General features: G+C 50.4%; 1 protein-coding gene across 4 annotated transcripts; it reads left to right on the top strand.

The window, feature by feature from the left end:
• Positions 1 to 3,357: 3,357 nt before the first annotated feature.
• sulf1 (sulfatase 1) lies at positions 3,358 to 26,446 on the top strand. 4 transcript variants are annotated; one of them, XM_067251322.1, is made up of 19 exons: positions 3,358 to 3,571; positions 4,221 to 4,460; positions 5,277 to 5,428; positions 7,285 to 7,454; positions 10,457 to 10,607; positions 10,937 to 11,112; positions 11,253 to 11,381; positions 11,760 to 11,816; positions 14,035 to 14,164; positions 16,815 to 17,037; positions 17,819 to 18,065; positions 18,282 to 18,378; positions 18,637 to 18,731; positions 18,991 to 19,065; positions 19,967 to 20,133; positions 20,410 to 20,552; positions 20,755 to 20,878; positions 22,441 to 22,474; positions 24,156 to 24,319. In XM_067251322.1, the coding sequence occupies exons 1-19, from the start codon at positions 3,397 to 3,399 to the stop codon at positions 24,184 to 24,186; spliced, it is 2,616 nt and encodes an 871-aa protein (XP_067107423.1). In that variant the 5' UTR covers positions 3,358 to 3,396; the 3' UTR covers positions 24,187 to 24,319. The 4 variants fall into 4 exon arrangements, with proteins under 4 accessions (XP_067107423.1, XP_067107420.1, XP_067107421.1 ...); XM_067251319.1 differs by lacking the exon at positions 22,441 to 22,474 and having other exon boundaries at positions 24,156 to 26,446; XM_067251320.1 differs by lacking the exons at positions 18,991 to 19,065; positions 22,441 to 22,474 and having other exon boundaries at positions 24,156 to 26,446.
• Positions 26,447 to 26,774: the final 328 nt, after the last annotated feature.

Below are 26,774 nucleotides of genomic sequence, written 5' to 3'. Positions count from 1 at the left end.
GTGAGTGTGTGTGTGTGTCTGTGTGTGAGCGTGTGTGTCTGTGCGTACGCTCTCCAGAACATCCTGGTCCATGGAGCTCCTGACTGGCACATTCATTTCAGAGAGTGGATCTAGTGGATCTAGTGGATCTAGGGGATCTAGTGGATCTTTATCATCCATATATCCATCCATCCACTCATCCATCTCTTTTATCATCCATATATCCATCCATCCAGTTCCCCAGCTTGCTGTACAAACAGCGCCCACTAATCTCCACATACCAGCCTTACACTCAACCAGTCAGCTCCCAGCTCCCCCCTACACTGACTCCACCAGCAGGCCGTCTCTCACGGTAACGCTGGTATGTTGGTATGTCAGGACAGCTTTGGTGGGACAGACATTGCAACCGAGGTTTCATGGTGATGTTCAAGACGAGTAGGAGCGAGCTTCTGGCCGTCTCTGTCATGTTGTCTTGCTTTGGAGAAGAAGCAAAAGCAGAGAACTGAGGGTGTGGTTGAGGGGGTTGCTGGGGGGTCGGTGGGGGTAGGCTGGGGGGGGGGGGGTAACGGGGGGTGGGGGAGTGGTGGAGGTTGACTTCTGCCTACTTCTGAGAGGTGACACCGAGGACAGGGGTGTGGTGGGGGTGGATGTTCTGCTGGTGGGCAGCCATTGCATCTAAATCATATCAGCCCAGCGCATGATCAGGTTTTATTTGTGTTCGAGCCTCAATCCTGTTACGTAGAAGAACGGGTCCATTCAGGGCCCCAGGAGCTAACCATGTTAGCGCTGCAGGGCTAGCGCAATATCTCACAATGATCTTCCTCATCTGCGGTCGCCTTCTCTTCAGACGTTGAGGATTTCACTCTGGTTGAGAGAATGTGTGGTTCATGTATGTGTGTGTGTGTGTGTGGGGGGGTGGGGGTATTTAACACTAAGATTTCCCATATAAAAAAGCGTTTGACAGTATGAGTGTGTGTGTGTAAACGAGGGAGAGGGAAGAGTTCGAGTGTGTCTGTCTGTGAAGGATGTGTGTGTAACTGTACGGGTGTGTGTGTATGTTTATGAAGGGTGTGTAGGATGGGTGTGTGTAATCCGGTGTGAGGGTTCTGTGCACTCTGCCACCCCGTGTAGGAGGGAGTTTATACAAACAGCGCCAGTGTTTGTACAGCGCTGTCAGGATGACTGGGCAAGCTGGCCCGGACACTGCCTGTCTGAAATACTCTCCAAAAAAGCTCTTATACTCTGGTCTCAGGGCCGGCCAATCTCCAGCACCATCTCACGAGAGAGAAGACAGACGCAGACTCCATTGACTGCAGCAGCTAGAAAACATATCTGAAACGTATCCTTTCCCACCTCAGACCCCTGCGCGTTGGGGTTGGAGACCCCGTGTTGTTTTTGTCATCCTCCTGTGACAGGTCGTTCCGTCGGTTGAGTCACCGAGGCCAGGTGCTGTTTTCCTGATGAATGTGGTCTCTGCTCTGTAGCGCCGTGCGTTTGGGACAGCTGTCGTGTTGTGACCCCAGGAAGGGCTGTGGCGATGGGCTTGCCCCTGGCCTTCTGCTCACGTCTTACCAGTCTCCTGGGATCCTACACATTGGCTTTGACCTCATCCATCACAGCCTCCCTCCAGGGTATTGTTCCAGCCCTTGAACACAAATACTCTGCATCCCTTTCCACGTCCAAGCCGACCTGGAACGACCTTGTGGGCGAGGGCGACCGACTGAAAACCTTTTCAAGTCATTTCCCTTTGAGGGTGAACCAAAGACCGCTCTCTCTCCCTCCACCCGAGGCAGAGGTCCTAGCGCTGGGTCTGGAACCAGCCCTGTGTGCCCCAGAGAGGGGGCGTGGCCTCTCAGTGGGGGATGGGCTAGCCCAGGTGTGGCAGACCTGCCATGTGGTTCCAGCAAATGAGTTCATAATGGGGAGAGCAGCATGGTGCCACTCAGCAATATGGCTGAACATACGGTGTTCTGTCAGCAGAGATGATGGAGCCATCTCCACAGGGTCATGGTCCGTCCTACACCCACAGAAGCGTCTCGTTTCTGATGGAGATGGAGTGGGCCTGTTGTAAACCGATAGGGCTTGGCTTCAGTGAGGGGTTTAGGGTGAGTAAGGCTTTTGTTAAACGTGTCTTTATGGTCAGCATGGGCATCGAGAGCATGTTGACAGGCCAGGCTGAGCACACAGACTGTGAGGCTTGCCAAGCAGAAGATGGTGGCCAGTGATTTGGTGGGGGATCGTGTGTGTGTGTGTGCGTGTGTGTAGGGGGGGTCTGGGATGACTCAGGGTAAATCTGTGATTGGCGACAGGGGTATGAGGTTAATGTAGCGGAACCCCTTCGCCCCGTATCCCCCTCTGGCGTGCCCCCCCCCCCCCCCACAGCCCCCAGTGGCTCGGTGGACCCAGGGGGGATTCTGAGTGACAGATGGGAAAAGAGTTTGGATTGGTTTGCGCTGAGGAATGGTGGAGGGTGTTTTAGCATGGGCAGCCAATGGGATGACCCTGCTACTCTGTGCTGCGCAAGCTGCCGGCTGGAGCGGTGTGGAGGCAGAGCGAGTGAGGGAGAGATGAAGTCTGAGACTGAACGCATGTTATCTCAGAAAGGAAGAGAGGACTAGACTCCCTGCCGGGCTGTTTGCCTGGCTGTCTGACGGTGCTTGTAGTGGAATAGTCCAAAATATGAGACTGGGAAGTTCATCTGGTGAGATCTATATTATCGGACTGCCTCGGGTCCTGTTATTTTCATTTTAACTTCTTGGGAAGACATTATGCATATATTAATTCAGGTCAGTTGACATCGAAGCGGGATGATCTAGATATTTGTGTGTAAGACAGTAATTCTTTCAGCTGTCTGCCACATGCTGAGGTTGTTAACAAAGTTGTTCTTGGTGGACGATCAGCAGTTCAAACTGCTGATGGATGTATGATTGTTTTGCAGTCATGATTTGCGAGCAGATGTATGTGGGATTCTTGGAAGTAAATATGTTTGAACGTTCTAGTGGGAATCTGGGATGGTCATTGAGTATATTTCTGGGAGGACAAAATTTAACTTTTTGTACAATTTATTTTAAGTCGCTCTCTTTCTGTCTCCTTTACTGTCAGTCATACAAACACATTGGCAATAACGTTTTTGGACTATTATTATCCGTTTTTCTAATGTATTCCCCTTCTCTCTCTTTTTTTTCTCTCTCTCTCCACTTTGCTCTGTCTCTGTCTCTGTCTCTGTCTCTCTCTCTCTCTCTCTCTCTCTCTCTCTCTCTCTCTCTCTCTCTCTCTCTCTCTCTCTCTCTCTCTCTCTCTCTCTCTCTCTCAGACAGGTCCTCAGCTGTGATCACCTTGCTGCTGTGAGCGAGTGTCCTGGCAGGAAGTGGTCCTCCGTCCGTCCCTCCTTCCGCTCCTGCTGGTGTGCGGGGCAGCATGCTGCTGCAGAGTGTCTGCTGGCTGGTGCTGCTCTCCTGGGGCCTGGCCCCCGCAGGCAGCTCCACCTTCACCACCAGGGCCCAGAGCCTGAGGGGACGCATCCAGAGGGACCGCAGGAACATCCGGCCCAACATCATCCTCATCATGACCGACGACCAAGACGTGGAGCTGGGTAAGAGGCTTGTCACCCTGCATGTGTGGAGGTCGGAGAGGAGGCTGCTGCTGGCCGTCCTGGGCCTGGGGACCACCTCCACACTCTGGCTGTTTTTCCCATCTGTCTCTGTCCTTTCAGTCTTTCCGTCTCATTCTGCATCTCTTCCTATTGCTTACTTAACTCTCCCTGCCCCCCCCCCCCTCCTCCGCTCTCCCTCCCCCCTTTTCCCCCCTCTCACCCGTCTCCCCTCCATGGAGCTTGTGGTTATATGCTGTAAGATTTAAAAATGTATTGTGTGGACCTCCATGAAATATTCAACTGGGAACATAAGCACAAACAGCGCGGCCATCTGGCTGAAGGCTCCAGAGTTCATGTTTACCGTATGCATTATGGATAATGATTACTGTGGTGTCTCCAGGGACGAGATGAGGAAAGCTGAAATCATCCTATCTGAATGTGTAGGGTTTATCCAAACAAAGATTGAATGTTTGCAATCCTTTTATTGGTGATGGCATTTCTGTATTTTACAGCATAGTTACCGCAGCATGAAAATGGAAATTCAAAACAGATCAGTGAAACTCCTCTCCTCTCCTCCACTCTCCCTCTACTCCGCTCTCCCTCTCCCTCCGCTCTCCCTCCGCTCTCCCTCTCCCTCCGCTCTCCTCAGGTTCTCTGCAGGTGATGAACAAGACTCGGAAGATCATGGAGGACGGGGGCACCTCCTTCACCAACGCCTTTGTGACCACGCCCATGTGCTGCCCGTCGCGCTCCTCCATGCTGACGGGGAAGTACGTGCACAACCACAACACCTACACCAACAATGAGAACTGCTCTTCCCCCTCCTGGCAGGCCCAGCACGAGCCGCGCTCCTTCGCCGTCTACCTCAACAACACAGGCTACCGGACAGGTCAGTCGTTCACACAAGGGCACACGCACTCCCTTTCCAGAACTTTCTACACAGGCAACCATTCAACCACTTTTTTTTGGGGGACGCCAGTGTAACGTCGTCCAATAAACACGAGCCTACAGCGGTCTCCCTGTCCTCTCCTCCCCCCACATGCACCCGTATCTCACCCCCTGAGGGTCCCTCTCCCTGCCAAGGGTCAGTCAGTCAGCCACGACGCATCCCAAATGGCCAGTTGGCTCGTTCATCGACCTGTTCCCTCCTCTCACTCGGAGCACATTCTTACTGGAAATGTATAGCCTGCTTACCTCTCTGCCTGCCTGCCTGCGTTGAGTGAGAAATGCAAACATGGCATGGGTGCCAGGCCCCTGTCATGGCAGTCGGCTGGTGTCTGTGTGAGTGATGGGCAGGCACTCGACTGGGCAGCTCGACGGGTCCTGTGGGCAGCGACACGGCCCGCGGTTTCCAGCCGATACGTTAGTCTACAATTAGACCTCTCCGCGAACAGCTGGCACGACGCCCAGGCTCGAGGGAAGATGTTTAGCCAGGCTCAGGCAGAAAAACAGAGACACACACATGCAAAAAACGACAGATTGCACGCATGCACGCAAACACACACACACTCACATGCTAAAGTAAACAGATATTAACAGGTACGCTCGAGAGTTTGGGAACCGGGTTGGAGAGGGGGCAGCCAGCTCTGACAGTGGACAGAAATGCGTCGATATCCGTCAGGATGCTCCACAGCACTGATTCCAACCCCTCACTCTCTCTCTCTTCCCTCCCCTCCTCCTCTCCCGCCGCTGTCCTCCTGCGCAGGGTTCTTCGGGAAGTACCTCAACGAGTACAACGGCAGCTACATCCCGCCTGGGTGGCGCGAGTGGGTGGGGCTGATCAAAAATTCCCGCTTCTATAATTACACCGTGTGTCGGAACGGCTACAAGGAGAAGCACGGCGCGGAATACGCCAAGGTATGTGCCCGCCGCCGGGGTGTTCCCCCACGCCAGCCTCCAGGCAGAAGACGGGGGTCGTTAACCCCAATCACCCATTTGTTTTCCATTTATGACCAAATGTGAGGTGCTCGTCTTGCTAATTGCAGGTCTGGTCTGTTAACGTGGGGGGGATGCAGACGAACAGGCATGCTGGGGTAGATCAAAGGGCAAGTGTTGAGTTGAGGTGGCGTCTCGCGTGCCGCCGCAGCCGCTCATTATTGTCACGTGGCGCCCCGCAGAAACGCCCCCCTGGGAGAACCGTGTTGTCTCTGGAAATTACCACCCTGAGTTGCTCTCTCATTCACTGGGACTTGAGTCTTGTCTCTACTGTATGTCCAGGTCTGTCTCTCCCCGTGCCCTATCTCTCTCTCTCTCTCTCTCTCTCTCTCTATACCCCTCTCTCTCAAGAGGTTATGGAAGGGTTGTGTGTTACACATAGATGAGAGATAAAGGACGGGGAAATCATTTTCCCGTCCTCTTGGGAAAACTGGGTCTGACTGGCCTGCATGGTGGATTTGAGGAGTAGAGCTTTGCATGGCAGTAGGCGCCCATCTCCCCCCTGTGTTTTCTCACCAGCTGTCAGGCCAGCCTTGTTTTCCTAGTCCAGCTCCTTGCCAATGTCCTCCCAGGCAGCCTAGTGCTGGGGGAATGAGGAATGTGAGCAGGGGTTTTTATGGTTTGGGCACATGTGGACCCTGGCCGGCCTGAAGGATGGGTGAATAAATGTTTGGACTGATACTAGGATGCCAAATGACTTGCTTGTTGGGTCAGAGGAAGGTGTAAAGTTACCCACACAAGCTGAGGCCGAGGTGTTTACGAGCCCAACTCCGGTGAGCACGAGGTGGTTTCAGACCCTGGAAACCATGGTAGTTCCACGCCAGCTAGGCCCTGTTATCTAGCATGTCCACCTGCCTGAGTTCAGTCACTGTGGGCCACCGAGGCCGGAGGTGAGAAATGGAGAACCCTTCACAGTTCTCTCTCCAAGGCCAGGACAGACACGACCACTCAGTGAGGCATGGCAACCAATGACCTCACTCATCTGACTACCGTCTGAGGTCAGGGTTCACACCATGGGGTGGTGAGTAAGATTATGATGCACACGCCCAAGCATTTCTCTCCCTCCCTCCTCACAGTCCTCCCAGACAGACCATTTGGCCTCGCAATGGGCCAGTTGGCTGACATCTCCAGGACGGCCGCGAAGGCCAAACGTGGTAATATCCATTCACTTCACTGCTGACCTAAATGACCGGCGGTCATAGCAGTTTTTCCAACCTCGCCACAACGGTTACCTTCAGCTGACCTGACCCGACCGTGAGGGGAACTGAGAAAGGCCTTCCAGCTGGGAGGGTGAGGGAGAACCAGGGTGGTGAGTCTGGCTGAGCCGCTTCATGTGCGTGCAATCCCCAGCCTTGCACTGCCGCCAGGTCTTTAAAGTCAGCCATATAAAACTATTCATAGGGCCAACATGAATCAGCCTTTACTGGCATACGCGTGACATTTGGTGGGGAAATCTCACTCGCCAACCTCTCGTTTGAGAGGATCATGCTGCCTAGCGACTGCCGGTGTGCATGAGAGGGTGCAGGTACTGGGAAGCTAGAATGTTGACTCTTGGCACCAGATGTGGAGATACAAGGGAAAGGCCCGTTATTAAAGACTCCGCTTCCCATAAACCATTCTTCTGGTACATGAAAGCCAATGGGATTTCCTGATTGGACTAAACTCTCAAAATATTAAACACACAGGGGGGAAGCAGCCTGGTGTTAAAGCCAGTAGAGCTATTTGTTCAAATGGCTTATAGTTCCACCTAGATGAAGTGTTCTGTCTTTCCATTCTAGGACTACTTTACGGACCTCATCACCAACGACAGCATCAACTTCTTCCGTATGTCCAAGCGGATGTACCCTCACAGGCCGGTCATGATGGTCATCAGCCACGCCGCGCCACACGGCCCGGAAGATTCTGCTCCACAGTACTCGGAACACTTCCCCAACGCATCACAACACATGTAAGTCTCTCTCACACGCACACGCGCGCACACCCACACTCTGCACATGCCTGGACACGTTCACACACAAATTTATAAATAGTCACGCACAGCCATTCACAGACCCTGTCTGGCAACCTTTTTAGTTGTAGCTGGGATTTTTTCACACTCAAAAACTGAAGGGCTTGTTTTGCTTTATGCGATTTCGACAGACATTTCAGTCTACAAACTCTTAAAACGATATTGCAGTTTTCATAGCCCTCATCGCTAGTGATGATAGGTTAGCGAGGCGGCTTCTCCTCACATGACTCAGCAACCGTGAAATCAAAATGATTTATCATCTCAGAATAGCTGGGGCACATACCAGGGCAGGAGTTGGGGATGGGAGTTTTATGGAGCGTTGCTGTCATGCCAAGGCCGCGGTGGCCTCCCAGATCCATCACCACCGAGCCGTGGCAGTGCTCCTATCCCACAGGCTGCTCCATGGCAACACGCCCTGCCACCCCGCAGCCCTCCGCTCGCCTCCCAGCCCTCCGCTCGCCTCCCAGCCCTCCGCTCGCCTCCCAGCCCTCCGCTCGCCTCCCAGGGTTCCCCGGGGCACCGGACTGGGAGACGCAGAGAGTCGGAGAGTGAGGTCCAGGCTGCATGCCTGTTCTCTCGCTCTCTGTCTCTGTCTCTCTCTTTCTCTCTCTCTCTTTGTGTCTCGCTCCCTTTCCTTGTCACTCAGTCTTTTCCTTTCTCTCACTCTCCGTCTCTCAGTCTCCCTGCCTCCCTCCTATGTAATTCAGGGAGGACTTCCTGACCCTGCTCATATCAATCAATGCGCTCTCCCTGCAGCTCCTGGGATGTGAGGAATGCATTGTGCGCTCTGGAACACCCTTTGTGACATTATTAATTTATTTTTAGCGCAAGCCTCCGGACAGAGTGCTTGAGGCCCCCGGGTGGCTTGGAGGTTGCTGCGATGACTGGCGTGTTGATGCTCTGTGTGAATTATGGGATGTTCTAGAGCGATTGCCAGGATGGAGGGACAAGTCATTGGAATGGGAGACATGGTGCCCCTGACATGACAACAGTTCTTCAGCTAGTTAAACACCAAACCCTCCTCTTTGTGGAAGGAGAAACAATGCCGATCTGATGCCATTCACGACTTGTTTAAGATGTCAGCGTAGCTTAGTGAGTTTTTCACAAAGTTGGTCACTAGCTAAGTCCTGCTTGACGTCAGGTCACGAAGCCTTGTCAGCTTTGTTTTGCTAGCTTAGCTGTGTTAGCTCGAACGCCCCTCGACTCCTCGACCTCCAAGCCGGGTTAGCAGTGCCACAGCTAATGTGTAATGCATGTGGACTGGAAGAGGCTGCACGGCAGTCACGTGGTGGAGCGGGCTCGTAAATCACACAGGCGTGTAGCGTTCTGAAGGCAGCAATAGCAGGGGAGGGTTTGATGCTAATGTCATTAACATTCCGAGGTATCTCTCTCTGGGGAAGACAGAGAAATATGCCACCTCCACTTTGGGGATATTTTGTAAGTACCTCTTACTTGCAGTGGCGGTTTCTTTTTAGTACTCACCACTGTGTTGAGCCTCAACAGTTGGGGTTGAGGACAAAACTGAACACTTAGCTTGAGGGGGCGAATAACCTAAAGCTAAGGTTGTTAACCCCCCCTCTGCCCTCTCCTGAGCTGAGCATGACTGCACCCAGGTGACTGTGTGTAGGAGTCGTTCTGACCTGAACACAGGGCTTGGAGAGAACTAATCCCAGGATAACACAGGTAACTCTGCCTGACAGGTGTCAGGTGTGACCCCCCCCCCCCCCCTCTTATATGGACTGGCTTCATTCCTCTGACCCCCACATTCCTGGGCTCCATGAGCCCGGCCTCCCCATACTCCAGCTCTCAGTGGCCCGCTGCCCAGAGACAAGTCCCTTTGTGGGGCTTATTAGACCGCCTGGATGGCTGGGTTAAGAGTTCACCACCAACACAAAGGAAGCCTGAGGAGGAGAGGGCAGGAGGCCGACCACTCTATCTGAGCACAGCCGCTCCCAGAGCCTCTCTTCATTAAGGCCCTCAGACCAGAGGGGCTGCACTGTACGGCTAGGACCGGGGAAGGGACACGAGGAGAGGGGAGGTGCAGCAAAGATAACCACATAACCAACTCTCCCTTACATCATTTGTACGGTTGACAAGTAAAGTGTTCACAGGAGGATGTTGTGTCCCGAGGTGAGAACATTAGGGAACCGTTCTGAATAACATGGAGAAGATGTCCTTTGGAACAGCCCTGCACACCCCAGACCACACACCATAGCCAGACTAAATAATACCCAGTGTCCCCAGGAACACAACCACAGCAGATGGGTGAAGAAAAAACACAACACTCTCTGTCTCTGCAGTCGGTCTCTCTCTGTTTACCCAGCATTCTTAGTCCCCCACCTTAAATGACCATTACTAAATGAGTTTTCGGTCCAGGGGTTGTTGCAAACTTGACTTTGGGGCCTAATATTTATCCAAGCATGTGCCAACCCTCAAATGACTCCGCTTTGCCAAGAGAGAGCAGGACTGTGAGACTCTCGTCTCGCTGTGAGAGGAGAGAGAGGAGAGAGAGGGTACAGGGGAGGAAGAGGGAGTGAGGGAGAGGTGTGGAAAAACAGCCAGCACACCACAGCGAAGCATTAGGACATTTCCCTGAGCAAACAGGCCTGTTATTGATGCTTGTCAAACACAGCAGACAGCAGGCTAGTCCACAGACACCTGCTGCTACTGCTCTGAGAAATGGCAGACAGGTGCCTACTGAAACATAAAATGGCCTCTTTATAGATACTTGGAGGGTGATAGTTATACCTCTAGCCTATTGGACAATGTCACACCTATGCTCACTACTGTGTATCAATACATTAGTATGTGTATATAGAGTGGGTACTGTAAAAATATGAAGCCTTTGTAGAAGCCTTGTAGACGGGTCTCATTCCCACAACGAGGTTCTATGTTCTCCCTGGATGTTGAAACTGTTTCTGTGTGTGTCTTCCTCTGCCCAGAACCCCAAGTTACAACTATGCACCAAACATGGACAAACACTGGATCATGCAGTACACAGGCCCCATGAGGCCTATCCACATGGAGTTCACCAACTTCCTCCACAGGAAGAGGCTGCAGACCCTCATGTCTGTAGACGACTCGGTACAGAAGGTAAGGGAATCCCTTTCCTCCCTCCTTGCTCATTCATCAGTTCTCAATATACATCCTCACTTCCTCCTGGTCACAATGTGAAGTCTGTGTGTTTCTGCTGTTGCTGGGTGCTGGTGGGGAACCAGAAGGTTTTGTCTCTTTTCTGCTCGCTCTCGCTCCTTACTCCCTCTGGCTCTCTCCATCCATCTCTCTCTCTCTCTCTCTCTCTCTCTCTCCATCCATCTCTCGCTATCTCTCGCTCTCTCTTGCGCTCTCTTTCTGTCTCTCTCTGCCTCTCTCTCTCTTTCTTTTCATCTCTCTCTCTCACCATCTCTCTTTATCTCGCCCAGGTTTATGACATGTTAGTGGAGAGTGGTGAGCTGGACAACACCTACGTTATTTACACTGCTGACCACGGCTACCACATTGGTCAGTTTGGCCTGGTGAAGGGGAAGTCCATGCCCTACGACTTTGACATCCGAGTCCCGTTCTTCCTCAGAGGACCCAACGTGGAGCCAGCTGCAGTGTAAGACTGACAGACTTTTAAAAGCAGATTAAAGCTTGAGAAAATCATGGTCCTACAGCAGCTGTAGTGTGGGGTCCTACTCCACACGCTCTAGACCTTACAGTTCGAGGGTGACCCATCAACTGTCGGTCTCTTCACAGGAACCCTCACCTGGTGCTCAACATTGACCTGGCCCCCACGATCCTGCACATCGCCGGGCTGGACACCCCCCCTGACATGGACGGCAAGTCCATCCTCAAGCTGCTGGAGCAGGAAAAGACCGGAAACAGGTCAGTCTGGAACCACCACCCGGTGACCTTCACTAGAACCTGGATTAGTCCTAACACCTGAGGTTAGACATGTATATGAGCCCACACAGGTCTCCACACTGGGAAAAGGATGCCATTATACCCTGTATTCATTAGTCTCAAATACAAACCATTCTCTCAGCCACATATGGGATTTATCCATCCTAATCCTTTAATACCACCATTTCTGGTTTCTACTTCATTCTTAACACATTTTGGTCCTTACTTAAGTCCACAAAGCCATAAGACGACTATAATCAAGTTGCGTAAGGCTGTCTGGATGAAAGCCCACATAGCTGCTGGTGACTGCGCTAGCGACTCATCTGACTTCTATGAACAATCTGCATTCTGTTTTCCCAGATTCAAACCCAACCGGAAACCCAAAGTCTGGAGGGACACATTCCTGGTGGAGAGAGGGTAAACTGACACACACACACACACACAGCAGTGCAGAAATCTGACATGCTAATACTACATTTTGTTGAACCCCAAATTTGCAGTGGACGATGTCTGTTCATCCCTGTGGTTCCCCTACGCTTCTCACCAGTGATTTGTCTGGTTATCCAAGTATCCAGACCGCAGTAGTGCTGGAAGCAGCGGAAGACAGATGGAAATATCTCTCTTCCGCACAGTTGTTTGGTCTATGTGTGTTAAGCTACATAAGACTGGCACATTGGAAGAGTTCACACAAGAGGCGTTGACACAAGTTTAAAGGGAGTTTTTTTTTTTGCAAATCCGCTCAAGGAAAAGAAAACAGAACACGTCCTTTGTCTTCTTTGGCTATCATTTTCAACACGCCTTCGAGACGCTAATGTAGCCTTGGCCCGCTGTCCTCGCCCTGCCGGAGACATCCGGATCCATTACAGTAACACAGTGGAGCTAGACACACACTAAATAAACACAGGCTGCCCAATCCCAGAGTGATGTTACCTGATGGATGGCAGGAAGACTAACTCGATACACACAGGGTGGCAGGGAGAGTGTGTGGTGTGTGTGTTCTTAAAACGTTTGTGTGTTTGCAGAGCAGTCATGGGAAGGACCTGCAAGTTTTCACTCGATTTTGTTCAACAGTGTACTACCGACACGTAAAACCCTCACACATGCAGGCTTACACACAAGATGCACTGTACAGAAACGCACATGCATGAACTCACAAGCCCTAGAGGTTTAGTATGTGTATTATGAGAACATGATAAGGTGTGTTTTTGCATGGCTCAATGTACTTAGCTGATGCTAAAACCAGAGGTGCACTACAGGAAACTTAACAGCCCATAATCCCAGTGCAGAGAGAAAGGGAGAGAGAGGGAGAGAGGGAGGGCATGAGAGAGATGGGGAGAGGGAGGGAGAGAGAGAGGGAGGGAGATGGAGGGAGAGAGAGAGATGGAGAGAGAGAAGGTGAGTACAGCAGTGTGAACATTCCACCTGTCACTCAAGTGTTTAGTTGGGCTGTGTTCGCTTGCAACAGCATCTCATGTAGCAGAACGACCCAAACACAACATCCTCCATCTTTCTTCCTGCTTTTCAGCTGTTTAGTTGGTGGGCGCAGGCTGCTCAAGACCAGCCCTCCCTCCCTCCCTGCGTGCGTGCGTGCGTGTGTGTGTGTGTGCTAGTGTGTTTGAGAAGGACAAATTATCAGCCAATGTGAAAAATGTAATAGTGTGACCTCTGACTTTTCGAGATTTAGCTGTTAATCCAGCCCTCCATTAATCCTGAGTGTTTATGAAGGCCGTCGTCTGGGCCTCCATTATCTAAGTGCTCAGATTAGCCTCCCAGGAACCACTCTGAGATTCTCAGAGACCGAGAGTCAGCAGGCCAGCCAGCCAGACTCACACGGTAGCTACAGCGCGTTCATCTCTCCCCTTTTAACATCCACCAGTAATCTGTTTCCCTCGTCCACTCCCGGAGCTGTTCCAGCGTGACACCAAGGGAGTACAGAACATGCAGCCCCTGAGTCTGTTTGCCGAGGCGAATTCCCAAACGATCACATTGAGTGCGGTTACATTGGATAAACAACAAAGGAGAGAATAGCAAAGATAAACACGGGCAGCTGTCAGCTGTCTGAACTCCCTCAGTCATAGCCCGGTAGAAGGGCGACAGGCTGAGGTGTAAAATAACTGTCTGCTTTCAGACATGACAGCAGACAGACAGGTCTCTCTGGAGGGGACAGGTTGTACTTTGTCGTTGTTGTCGTCGTTCTGTCTGTGCGTCCTGGCTGCCAGGCGGGGTTGGCATGGGGATTGGCAGGGCCTGGCAGAGCTGAGGGTGAGCCTGGTGCCAAGGGGAGGTCAAACAGCTTGGCCCCGAGTAGAGCGGTGGTGTGAGGCTGAACTGGGCTCTCTGCCCAAGCCTCCCCTGGCTGGCTCTCAGACTTAGACGTAGCATAGCACAGCGTAGCATTTCAATGCGAAAGTGTGAATGGCATAGCATAGCATAGCCACCCGCTAGCTCTCACCAAAGGAGACAACCTGCTGCCATAACCAATATAATGCCACATCATAAATGGGCAAAAGAAATAGACTATGTCAAATCATACATTACATTTATTAGCTTGGCAGTACATCAATTATAGTTTAATTGCTTGTCTTTTACAGTTGGTGTGTTTCTCACGGGTTGTGTCTGTCTGGTTTGTTTGCAGTAAGATTGTGAGGAAGAAGGACGATGCAGCTGTGGCCACCCAGCACACCAACAGCCTGCCCAAGTACAAGAAGGTCCAGGAGGTGTGTCAGCAGCCGGAGGTCCAGACGCCATGTGAGCAGCCTGGACAGGTAGACCACTGGCAACACACACACACTCCACGCACACACACACACGCACTCCACACACACACTCCACACACACACACACTCCACACACACAAACATACACAAACACACTCTCCACGCACACACACACTCCACACACACACTCCACGCACACCCACACACACACTCCACGCACACACACCCACACACTCCCCACACACACTCCACGCACACACACACACACACTCCACACACACAAACATACACAAACACACTCTCCACGCACACACACACACTCCACACCCACACTCCACACACACAAACATACACAAACACACTCTCCACACACAAATTCCACATGCAGTATTAAATGGTGTGTTGGTCATGACTACTTTTGGAAGACATTGTGTGTTTGTACAGAGTAATGTTGGTCAATATTGTGTGTGTGTGTGTACAACATTAGTCCTACAAACATTATTTCATACTGCATGTGGAATTCACATGTGTATGTGGTACTTTGTCCTCATCACTTTAATATGTTGTAAAGGAAAGGCAGTTGCCCACAGATCTAACTAGTTGGATTTCCTCTGTCCGTTCCAGAGGTGTAAGCAGCCTTGGCCGGAGTGCAGTCTGCAGCTGACGTAGCACTTGTCTACTGAAACATAAGTCAAACGGCCATTTACGGCAATCGGCTCCGTAATTGGACATTTTTGCACCGTTGGAGCAGAGGGACTCATTTGCCCTGGGTTTCCCTTTCATGTGCGCCCATTATAGAATTGGCAGCCCCTGTTAGGCTAGCATTAGTGGCTATATGACCATGAAGCAGGCAGACCTGAACAATACAAATTGTTACAATTTTCAGGTAGCTTAAAAAGGCAGACAGGGTTTCTAAGGGCTTGCTAATGTGAACCAGATCCCTTTTATGGCCAAAGTAAGTGTGCGCATGTAACACTCAATAATTTATTACAGGACAGCAGCAAAGTACCAAGGTGTGTGTGTGTGTGTGTGTGTGTGTGTGTGTGTGTGTGTGTGTGTGTGTGTGTGTGTGTGTGTGTGTGTGTGTGTGTGTGTGTGTGTGTGTGTGTGTGTGTGTGTGTGTGTGTGTGTGTGTGTGTGTGTGAGAGATGGTGAGAGAGAAAGAGGTTTTATTCACCCTAGCCTCCTGGTGACTGGCCTGTGCCCTTCACAATAGGATATACACTGAAGAGGAGAGTAGCTACAAGACTTGACAGCTGGCCACCATGACACACTAGCACACACACACTCACCCACACACACAAGTCAGGAATGTAATGTGTTTACATGTACACCTGTCCACTGCAGGCTGAAACCTTGACTGGGGAGCGGAGTTCCACTGCTCAAGGGCTTCAAAAACCAAACCCACACAGAAAATGTACAAGGGACTGCTTTAAACCTGAGAATGCCACGACGAGAAGCAAATACAGTGATGGAAAATATATATACGTGCGTCTGTTTGGCAGGCCAATGTCTACCCTGGACACCAGTTACAAAACTAGGGCCCTTGTTCCTAAGACGTGAGAAGCTGGTGAATCTTTGTTGTTTTTGTCTGTATTGGTCTTTCAGTACGGCCATGTGGTCCTAGTATGTTGTTTTAAACACAGCTCAGCTCACCAGGGACAAATAGAATATATTCTCTTGTGTTTTGGGGCCTGGAGTGGATGACATTCAAAGTGAGTTGTAGCAGTTTGGGTCTGTCACTAGCCATTCGTGTCTCAACATGCAGGGAAGCCCTTTCTCTCTCATTCCCATCTCTCTTTCTGCTGTCTGCACTGTTGGGACTGGAATGTGACTGAAAAGTCCTAAAAGCAGTGTGTGTACGTGTGTGTGTGTGCGTGCATTTCCCTGAGTTGTCGTACGAACCGTCTCTGTTCCTCTGTATCTATTTTTCAGTCTCTTTCTCTCCACACAGCATATCTCTCTCTCAAACTCTGTTGCTAACTCTCGCTCTCATATAATATAACATTGCTGTCAGGCCCATAAGCTGTTCATTAGTGTGCTTAAGAGCTCCACAGGAAACCTGATCTGGCCCATAGCCGTCTGTGTGGAGCTTCTTTCCCACACTCACCAGAGAAGGTCTGCTCTTGCTCCCTTCAAGCCTGGCCAAATTAACTCGTCACTTAGCATGATTAGCTTCTACTCTTTCTGTTTGGCCTGAATGACACTTTGCGGATACGCACTTACAAGATTACACTGGTGACTACACAGGCGTCAGACGCACTGCTGGGACGCCCAGAGAGACAAAGAGTGGGCTTCTCTGTGTTTACAGACACGGATCCACTTTATCTCATGTGGTACCTCTGGTTAGTCTCTCCTCTCTTTTATTTCCCAGAGGTTCTGGTGTGGGTGTCTGGTTGGCTGGCTGGCTTGTCAAAAGCCCTCCAGTTAGGCTTGTGTGGAAGATCGTGCAGGACGGCTTGTGTGGGAGACTTGTGTTTTTCTTCTCTTTATAATCCCACTTTCAATTTCCCGTCAGTGAAGTCTGCCTTGCTATGCCCAAGTGTTGCCTGATGGATTACCCTCAAGATCAAAGTCAAGAACACTCAATGACGCACATGAACAATGTCCCCGATGCATGTGGGTGTTAATGTCCATGGTGTGACTAAATAACAATGAAATAAACATGTCTCTGTTGGGCGTGTTTTTCTGTGGACAGAAGTGGCACTGTGTCGAGGAGATCACTGGGAAGTGGCGTATCCAGAAGTGCAAGGGCGGGCTGAAGGAGGGCACCAGGAAGAGGGCCCGGAGTCTGAGGGCCCGGGGCGTGAGGGCCCGGGGATATGACCGGGAGAGGGACTGCCAATGCGGGGACGACCTCTTCAAACCCCCCAGGCCCAGCCGCCGATCCCATCGCCAGTTCCCGCCCTCCTCAGGCCAACGTGAGTAGAGCGAGAGAGCGACTGGGAGAGCGACTGACAGAGCGACTGACAGAGCGACTGACAGAGCGACTGACAGAGCGACTGACAGAGCGACTGAGAGAGCGACTGAGAGAGCGACTGAGAAAGCGACTGGGAGAGCGACTGGGAGAGCGACTGAGAGAGCGACTGAGAGAGCGACTGGGAGAGCGACTGAGAGAGCGACTGGGAGAGCGACTGGGAGAGCGACTGGGAGAGCGACTGGGAGAGCGACTGGGAGAGCGACTGAGAGAGCGACTGGGAGAGAGAGACACTCAAGGGGTGGGTCCTGAGTAACAGCAGGGACTGCTCAGTCCGGGCTGGGCGGGGTTGAAGAGAGGCATCTGAGCTATAAGGGGGATGGATGTTGGTTTCAAGGAGGACTGCTAACCAGGGGTTAGCTTTGCTTCTCCGTGGAGAAACCCAGGTGTTGAAGGGCATGGCTGTGGAGCGTTCTGGTGCCATGGCCTCATTATAGACCCATCATGCTGAATGATGGCCTTGGTGTCTGGGTCTGCCCGAGCTAAGCCATGCTTCTCTGGTCAGGATTACAGCAGCTCTCAGGAGAGACAGATGCAAGGCATAAATGCACGGAATGAGGTCCTGACATTTGCTCTTTGGACAGTGTCCAATTCATTGTAGAGGATGAGGTGAGGTGGTGTTGCCAGCTATGGGTGATGTGACTCCATCTAGTGGATGAAATGATAACTGCAGCTAGACCTCTGCTCACGTTCGTCCCACAATGCTCTGTTTCCTGATGTGCCAGGCTTCAGACCTCGCTTCGTCCACACCCGGCCCACCAGGTCCTTGTCTGTGGAGTTTGAGGGTCAAATCTACGACGTCGACCTCCAGGCGGACGACCAGTCGGCTGTCCAGAGACGTGTCATCAGAAAGCGCCACTACGAGCCGGAGGACCCCGAGTTTAACCTGGAGTCGGATGACGGCTCAGAGGAAATGCTGGCGGATGACACGAACGCAGTGGGATACCTCAACTCTCTCAAAGTCACCCACAAGTAAGTCATGTGGCCCCACTCTGGCCCCTCCCCCTAGACCCCATTACACCCAACATGAACCCAGTAACCCAAGATCTGCTGTAGGACCAAGAAGTCTCTCAGGCATATTATCCTGACTGCCTATACCTTCTCATTTGGGCTCATTGGAAAAACATAAGTGGGTTTTGCCTTCGTAAAGAGATGTCTGTAAAACATGAGGCCCGTCTCTCCCTCCAGATGCTACATCTTGATGAATGACACGGTGCACTGTGAGAGAGAGATCTACCAGTCCTCCAGAGCCTGGAAAGATCACAAGAGCTATGTCGACCAGGAAGTGAGTGTCTCTCTCTCTCTCTCTTTATCTGTCTGCTTTACCTCTCTTCTCCCTCCCACAAGGCTTTCCATTTCAGCCCCTCTCTTTCATCCTCCCAGTGTAAACGAGTGTCTGAAAGGAATGAATTACAAAGTAGCGGGGTAGAGGAAGTTTATAGATGTTTGGGGATAGCGCCATAGTCGGAAGAAATATTCCACGTTCGGAGGAAAATAATCTGCTGAATGTCCGCCCGCTGACTAGCTGTGTTCTCCGTCACAGATCGAAGCTCTCCAGGACAAGATTAAGAACCTGCGTGAGGTGAGAGGTCACCTGAAGAGGAGGAGACCAGATGAGTGTGACTGTGGGAAGAAGAGGTGAGGGTCCACACAAACGGCCGCTGAACTCAACACCAAGTTAGCAAGCCAAGCCTCCTTCGCAGATGTTTACGTTACATCTCAAGGTCCATGCAGTAATCACTGTTATTGCTACGCTATCCTAACAGAAAAAAACCCAAACAGCGTGTGCTCTCGTCATGACTACGCCCAGGTTCACTTGTGAGGGAGTGTGTGCTGTGCCTCTCTTCTTCTGTGAGGGAGCCGGTGTGTTTAGCGCTCTTCTTCTGTCTGTTAAAAGCAGCTACTATAGCAAAGGAGAGAGGGAGAAAGCAGAGAGGGTGAAGAACAAGAATGACCAGCTCCACCCCTTTAAGTGAGTTGTCGCTCCCTTTAAGTGCAGGTTTGCCACTCTCGTCCTTTCCTTGTTGACCTGATTAACCCTGACCCCTGCCATGTGCTAAGCCCAAATCAGACTGACTTGAAGAGTACTTTTTGCTTTCATTTTGACGTGGCTAATACCAGGCAGACTGTTTGACGGTGTACAGTTTGTCATAGCTGTAGTTAAGAGCTGTGTGTGTAGTCTTGTTGCCGTGTGTGCATGGTGCGTCTGCATGCCTGTTTGAACTGCAGGATGTTGGGAATGTCATCCATGTAACTGGCCCTGATCAGACCAGTCTGTCGACCTCTGTGTGCGTGACAAGGGCAGCATGCGTGTGTGTTGTGTTGTGATGTGTTCACGGAACCTCAGAGGATTGTTTTGGTGATTGGAGGGCGCCAGCGTTTGTTGAAAGAGAGATGTCCTTCAGAGACACAGTGGGTGTCTCTGTGTTGCGATTGGGTTGAAATGCCAATAAGCAAACATACATGGTCAGGCATTGAACTGTGTGTGTGTCTGAGTCTGGAAATGATTGTCCAGGCTACATGGAGAGGATCCTGTGACTCAGACAGTCAAGCTCAGTGATTGGTCTGCAGCAGAAGACATTGGGAATTGATTACTAACCAATGTGAAGCAGCTGTGTTTTGCAGTGACGGGTATGTGTTTGGGATGAGGGACATTGACTGGAAAGTCATTGGAGAATCGAAAATGATACTTAAGCTTTGAACATTTGAAAGTAAACAGACTTTTAGTTTCCTGGCATCTTCAGAGAGACTTCTAGGAGTTTCCCCTCTGCTGATGCCATCCCCGTGGTTACTGCCACAAGAGAGGACAGCGGGAGTTGATGTCATGTGTACACAAAACTGTCATCTGATTGGTCCGTTTGTCTGTCCGTTAGGGAGGCGGCACAGGAAGTGGATGGCAAAGTGTATAACGAGATCCGTAGGAAAAAGAAGGAGAGGAAGGAGAGGAAGAGGCTGAAGACGGGAGATGACTGCAGCCTGCCCGGTCTCACCTGCTTTACCCACAACAACGACCACTGGCAAACTGCCCCCTTCTGGAACCGTACGTATCTACACCACGCTCTGCTCAACTCCCATGTGCTGGATATCATGTATGTGTATAATTGTGCTCAACCTAGTTGCTCATTGAAACGTGTAGCTCGATTCAAACTGACACACATCACCATGTCTGATGACGCCCAGTCTGACTACGTCTGGTCAGACGACCAAAACACACGTGGACAGGCAGCTGACGTGTGTCCATCAGGAAACAGAGCCTTATGGGAACTAACGTGAGCCTGTGGCTCCCCTCCCCCCCCCCCTCCCCCTCCCCTCCCAGTGGGAGGCTTCTGTGCGTGCACCAGCTCCAACAACAACACCTACTGGTGCCTGAGGACCATCAACGAGACCCACAACACCTTGTTCTGTGAGTTTGCCACCGGCTTCCTGGAGTTCTTTGACCTCAACAGCGACCCCTACCAGGTAAGGCACCATGGCCGACGAGTAAATGGACGTGCTCCGTATCATTTGAATGGGGTTTCTGTCGTTACATGGCTGTACAGCTAACTATGTTGCATTGCTGTGATGTCATGAGGTAACATGTTACTGTGCGTGCGTGCGTGCGTGCGTGCGTGTGTGTGTGTGTGTGTGTGTGTGTGTGTGTGTGTGTGTGGGGTGTGTGTAGCTGACCAATGCGGTGTACACAGTGGACAGGGACCTGCTGAACTCCCTCCACGCTCAGCTGATGGAGATGAGGAGCTGCCAGGGACACAAGCAGTGTAACCCCAGACCTAAAGGCCTCGACACAGGTAAACACACACAGGCTGAAATACTGGAGTGTGTGCAATGCTGGTTTACTGTAGCAGAGTACTGATGCTCTTGGTCTGTGGAAAAAGCGATTGAGACAAAATGTCCAAACGAAGCAAAGCTGAATGCCCGTCAGTCCCGTTTCCCTTTTAGTTAGACGTGTCTCAGCGCCGCGTGTCTGCATGCTGCATGTGGGGATGGTCCGAGCCATGCCGTGTTCTCTTATGACATCTCAGCAGGTCAAGGGTCAAGAATGGTCACTGAGTCCTGCGTTTGTCCTACGTAGATGCGGTTCTGCGTTTTTTCTTTCTTTCAGAAAACACACACCATGATCGCTTTTTGATCCAAATCTTTTCCCCCCCCACCAGTTTTTCTGTCTGCAGCGCCACTGCTCACACACACCCCAACAGCAACAACAACACGCGATACGCATTTTCAGTGATGATTGAAACAGGAAGGCCTGTCAGTCAGTAGTCAGATCAACAGCAGTATGACGTTCACCATGCAGTCAGCACAAGCTCTCGCTCTCGCTCTCACTCTCTCTCGCTCTCGCTCTCTTTCTCTCGCTCTCTTTCTCTCGCTCTCTCTCTCTCTCTCTCTCTCTCTCTTTCTCTCGCTCTCTTTCTCTCGCTCTCTTTCTCTCTCTCTCTCTCTCTCTCTCTCTCTCTCTCTCTCTCTCTCTCTCTCTCTCTCTCTCTCTCTCTCTCTCGCCTCCTCATGACTCCTTCCCAGTGTTGCTGATGGTGTTTGGAGAAGGCTGTCAACAGCCTATTGAGCCTGTTATCTTGCACACTCATTACACTTCTCATTTACACACTCCTATCGAGCTTCACCACTGACGTTAACATAAGTAACATCACTGAGTGACATCCAGCACGTTGTGGTGTTTGCGTCCTGTGAATGTGCAACTCGGTCCCATCGGACTAGGAGACTGTTCACTGCCAACTCTGGTAACCTTGCCAAGTCCTCGAACCCATGACGTTGATAAGGCTACAAACAGATCTGTTGTGCAGAAACTAGTCGTTGAGGTCAGGGTAGAGTGAGTCCACTGCATGATGAACCTATGAATGTGTGGTGTTTAGCATTGGACTCCACAAAGGTATCCCGTCCTGACTGAATAACGTGTGCCTTTTTCCACCCTTAAGGGAAGCCTCACTGGAGCCTGGCTCAGTCACAAACATTCCATCACCATCCAACCTCATCACCCAACCCAATCAAAAATCTCCCCCCATCCCTCCCAATCCCCCCATCCCTCTCTTCATCCTCCGTCCTGTCCCTACATTTCTCCTTTCCCTTCCGCCCCTTTCCCTCCGCCCCTTTCCCTCCACCCCTTTTCCTCCGCCCCTTTTCCTCCGCCCCCTTCTCACATGATTTCTCTTCTCCTCTTTCCTTTATCCTCTCCTTCCCTCTCGTGTCCATTCCCTAATAGTATTTCTCCATAGGGACTAGTAGGAGCTGTGCATGCAGAGTCTTCACTGTGAATGATTCATTTACCCCCCCCCCCCACTCCCCCTTCTCTGATTTGGAGGCATTAACATTGGATTGCTCTTATTTTCCTGATCAGGAGGTAAAGATGGAGGAAGCTATGAGCCACACAGGTATCCAGCCTTTTTGTCCCCTTCAGTGGCTTTCCCTAATAACATGCATGGGCCGACCGTCCGCCTGCCTGCCCGCCTGCCCGCCTGTTTTACCGCCTGCTTCATTCCCACTAATCCTCCATGGAGTGCCAGGGTCATATCTGGGATATGCATGCTGGGGAAACAACTCAGAACCTGCGACATCTTTTTGTTTTATTGAAGCAGTTTCCGTGTTGTTCTGGAAGCTTGGGTTGTCTGCTGGTCTGCCTGGCAGCTTGCTGTGGGTGGATAACCCCAGGGTGTAGCCCTCCCTGTATCCACGAGGGGTCTCTGCCTCCTTTCTACAGCCACGGCTGGTAGAGGCAGCTCAGGGGCACATCTAGTGAACCTGAAGGAGGTTCATTTGATGTCATTTGACGGGTTTTTAGAGAAAGCCCTCCAGCAAAATACAATATAGAATCCATAAAATATATAGAGCCTGTCCCACGCATGTGAATGCAACTGCATGATAGTATGTTTGGAATCATGACATCAACATAGTGTATGGAATCACCTCCCTCATGGGCAAGAGTGACATAACATCATATCCCATCATGCCACATCAACAGATATCATGAATTAATGACATAATTTCCTTATGTTAAACCGTGAACCTCCCAGTCTGTGTTCCATGACATTCGGAATGACCTTGAATAGCTCATGGCTCATTAGCAGTAGTATGGACACTTGAGTTGCTGTGAACGCTCTGTCCCGACCTCTGAACTCTGACTTTCGACCTTTTGTCTCTGGCACCTGCTTACCAGGCAACCGCAGCATGGAAGGTGGTCAAAGAGGAGACCAAGCCTTTCCTTCCTGTGAGTGTATTAGCCTACTCTATGTCGAACAACCTTCATCCTCTTTACGTAGGTAATGCTGTCTCTCATACAGTACACACACAGTTAAAGAATGTCTAGGTCAGGCATCCATTTCATTTCTAAAGTCATTAGATTTGATCTGATTCCATTATTTCTTCAAATTTAATTTTAACTTTTTTTTTTTTTTTTTTTTATGTCTAAGGATTACACCACATATGAGGCATACGTTGTCTTTTCCCTTCTGGATATTTTCTCTTTTTTGCAGAAGTTCATCATCTTTTTTTCTTTCCTCTTTGACCCCACCTCCTTCATTCCATGTTCTTGATTTCAGGTGTCCTGGTGGTTTACTTTAATATGGCCAAACTGGCCTATCATTGCTCTTTCATTTGGTTGTGTAGATTAATGTTATTCAATCTTATAACAGATTACAATAATGTAGCGGGTCTATATTTGATCCATCTCTGTGCAGTACGTGTGTGTGTGTGAGGTCTCTTCTCCTCCTGGCATGGGTTTGCTCTGCTTCAGCTTAATGTGGTTGCCATGTTTAACCAGGCCCCATGCTGCTTTGTGTGTGTGTGTGTGTGTGTGTGTGTGTGTGTGTGTGTGTGTGTGTGTGTGTGTGTGTGTGTGTGTGTGTGTGTGTGTGTGTGTGTGTGTGTGTGTGTGTGTGTGTGTGTAGCAGGGTAGGGTGGGGGCAGCACAAAGCAGACTGCCATAGCAACGGCTGGAAGGGTTGGCATGACTGCATGCTGTGTGACCAAGTCTAAAGACCAGCTTCCTGCACTTGGTATACACCGTCCTCGCTACCCTCTGACTGTCTCTCCTTCTCTCTCTCTCCCTCCCTCCAGCCCTCAGCCATGGGACGGACGAAAAGGTTAAGCTGCCTAACCTGACGGAGGAGGAGGTGGACTGGCGTGGACTGGAGGATCTGTATAGTGTGAACGAGAGCCTGTACCAGGGCAGGACTGATTACAACCCCAGCCCAGACGACTGGGCAAACTTCCAGAAGGATGTAGATAATATGTTTGCACTGCGACACGTTTTAGACAAACTCAACCAAACCCATGAACTTGACAAGCCCTCCCTGGCTGAGCTGGGCTCCGGAGCTGGGTCCGGGGGTCTGGAGGAGGGGAGCGGAGAGTGGGGTCCCCGTGTAGTCATCTGGCCTGGTGTGGTCACCACAAACCAGGCCACAGTGGGACCCCACATCACCCCCGCCCTCTGCACCACCCCAGCACCACCAGCCCCCTCGCCCACGCCAGAGAGGGAACTAGAATCTGTGAACGACCTGCCAGAGAGGCCCATGAACAGACCCATCCAATCTGTGATGTCACCTGCGACATCATCGGCGAGCCTGCCGCCGGGTCAGTGGAGGGTAGGGGGCGTTTCCCGCGGCGACGGCTGGGCCCAGCAGCTGGAGGAGATGGACGGCGAGGGAGAGGGTCTGACCTTCAGTGGCAACGGGCTGACGGAACTGGAGACGAGACACGACGTGGTTCTGCGCACTCACAACAGCCTGCAGGCTCACCTCGAGTCCCAGCCCAGCAGGGGCCTGGAACTGGAGGAGGAGGAGGATATCTTCCACGCCCAGGGCTACCTGCCTCTCTCCCCACAGACAATGAGGCCCACAGCACAGGCCGGCAGCACCACAGGGAGCCCCCCAACTCACCAGACTAGTGCCCCCCAGTGGGCGGGGGAGGTAACACAGCCACACCAGACCTCTCAGGCCCTGGACTACGAGGGCAGTGGCTCCCCCCCCAAGCCCTCCAATCACACCCAGTGAGACGGACGTTCAGTCGTGGGGCGGCAGGTCGCCACAGAGACAGAGAGGTGGGTCTGAGAGATGAGCTGGCCGTGAGAGAGTCAGTGTGCAGCGCCACCTCAGCCTGGGTCACAGCTGGGTCATGAGTATTAAAGTTGTTCTGGTTTATTTTTTTACAGGTGCTACCATTTATTAGTCAACAGTGTTATGTTGTTTTTTCAAATATACAGTATATTTAGAAAAGAAAAAGCCTTAACGCAGCTAAAATACTGGAATGCCAGATATTCAATTCGTAGTGGATAACACCATCGATGTTCTTAATATATTTTTTTGTTTGTTTAAAAACTGGTTATTAGAATGATGAAACCATTTGCAGGTCTGATAGCTTCTATTAGCATTGGCCAATCATTAGCAGTGTCTGAGACTGTCACGACAACCAATCAAGACTGTACACATCACCATGAGTTTAACCACTGATGGCTCAAATCATCCCAACATGCACTTTTAACATTTTGAATCCCCACCCCATGTTCTGATTACCTTCCCACCAATGTTTTTAACTATCAAAAATAGGGGTTTGAGATGAGAATGTTGATGTATGTTGATACTTTTTAACACTCTACACAATGTGTGTTTGATCTATGGATATTTGTGCTGCTGCAATCCCATATTTGAATGTTGATTTCACAACAGTTTCTAAATCAAATTTCATAGCTTTGATTACGAAACTCGCATAATTCATTCTTCACCTGTTTGACGGTTCCCTTTGCATACGGTTTATATTTATCACATGATGACTTAACATCACTGCAAGACTTAAACACCTATTTTTTTTAAGCACACAAATATATCAACGACTTGTAAACAGATGAGCAATTTGACATTTATTTTTATTAAATGTTTCAATGTGTAACATTTTTGTATACAGAATCCCCAAGTTACTTGGAGATCATCGTCCAGTTTTTGCAAGTGCTTTGATAATCAAGAATAATCACCTGCTGTATTGTAGTAATGTTCATCAACTCCATCATGGAAAACATGCTCAAAGACAAAATGTGTTTTGTGTCAATTCTGTGGTATTACAGATGTTATGCCTCATTACACATGGTTATTATCTTGTCTACTGAATGGAACCTCCTTATGATGTACTGGCTTGTATTCTCAATATCATCAGACATTTACTTCTGTTTAGTCTATGGTTCTGTTTCCCCCCCAGACAAACCCACACCTATAATACCATGCTTGTCTGGTAGGTCAACAGTGACGGTACTGTCATCATCTTGCTATTCTAGCTTTTTTACAATATGTGTAGAAGTGTTGCAACGATTCTGGTTTCAGGAAAGCCAAGAAGCTGTTAAATAAAAATGTCAAATAGTTTAGTGTGTCATATTGAGTATTTGTTCATGCCATCAAGTTACAATATCTGATAACTTTCATTTTTCTTTTCAGTATGACCATTTACAGTTAGTGCCACACGACTAAAGGCAACATTGGACATTTTGCCATGAGATCTTGAATCAAAGAAAAACAAAACTTGGTGTCAGATTTCTTTTTTTAATGACAAATATCAAGTATTCAAGGAATCTGTAAACCAAGTGTTCACAAATATCAGTTTAGGCATCTACTCCCAAGAAACGCAAAGCAAGAATAGCTCAACCTTCATAATGCAGCTTCAGTCCATGAAATGAACACGCCTTTTCATAAA

This window comes from Osmerus mordax, chromosome 15 (genome assembly GCF_038355195.1).
Source record: "Osmerus mordax isolate fOsmMor3 chromosome 15, fOsmMor3.pri, whole genome shotgun sequence".
NCBI classification, from domain to species: domain Eukaryota; kingdom Metazoa; phylum Chordata; class Actinopteri; order Osmeriformes; family Osmeridae; genus Osmerus; species Osmerus mordax.
Note: the sequence above shows the minus strand (reverse complement) of the source record. Positions and strands in the feature narration are given on the sequence as shown.

Coding starts and splice junctions, on each gene's coding strand:
- sulf1 (XM_067251319.1), top strand. CDS start 3,397: ATGCTGCTGCAGAGTGTCTGCTGGCTGGTGCTGCTCTCCTGGGGCCTG. Junction 18,066..18,281: donor TCTCTCAAAGTCACCCACAA/GTAAGTCATGTG, acceptor CTCTCCCTCCAG/ATGCTACATCTTGATGAATG. Junction 20,879..24,155: donor ACCTAAAGGCCTCGACACAG/GTAAACACACAC, acceptor CCCTCCCTCCAG/CCCTCAGCCATGGGACGGAC.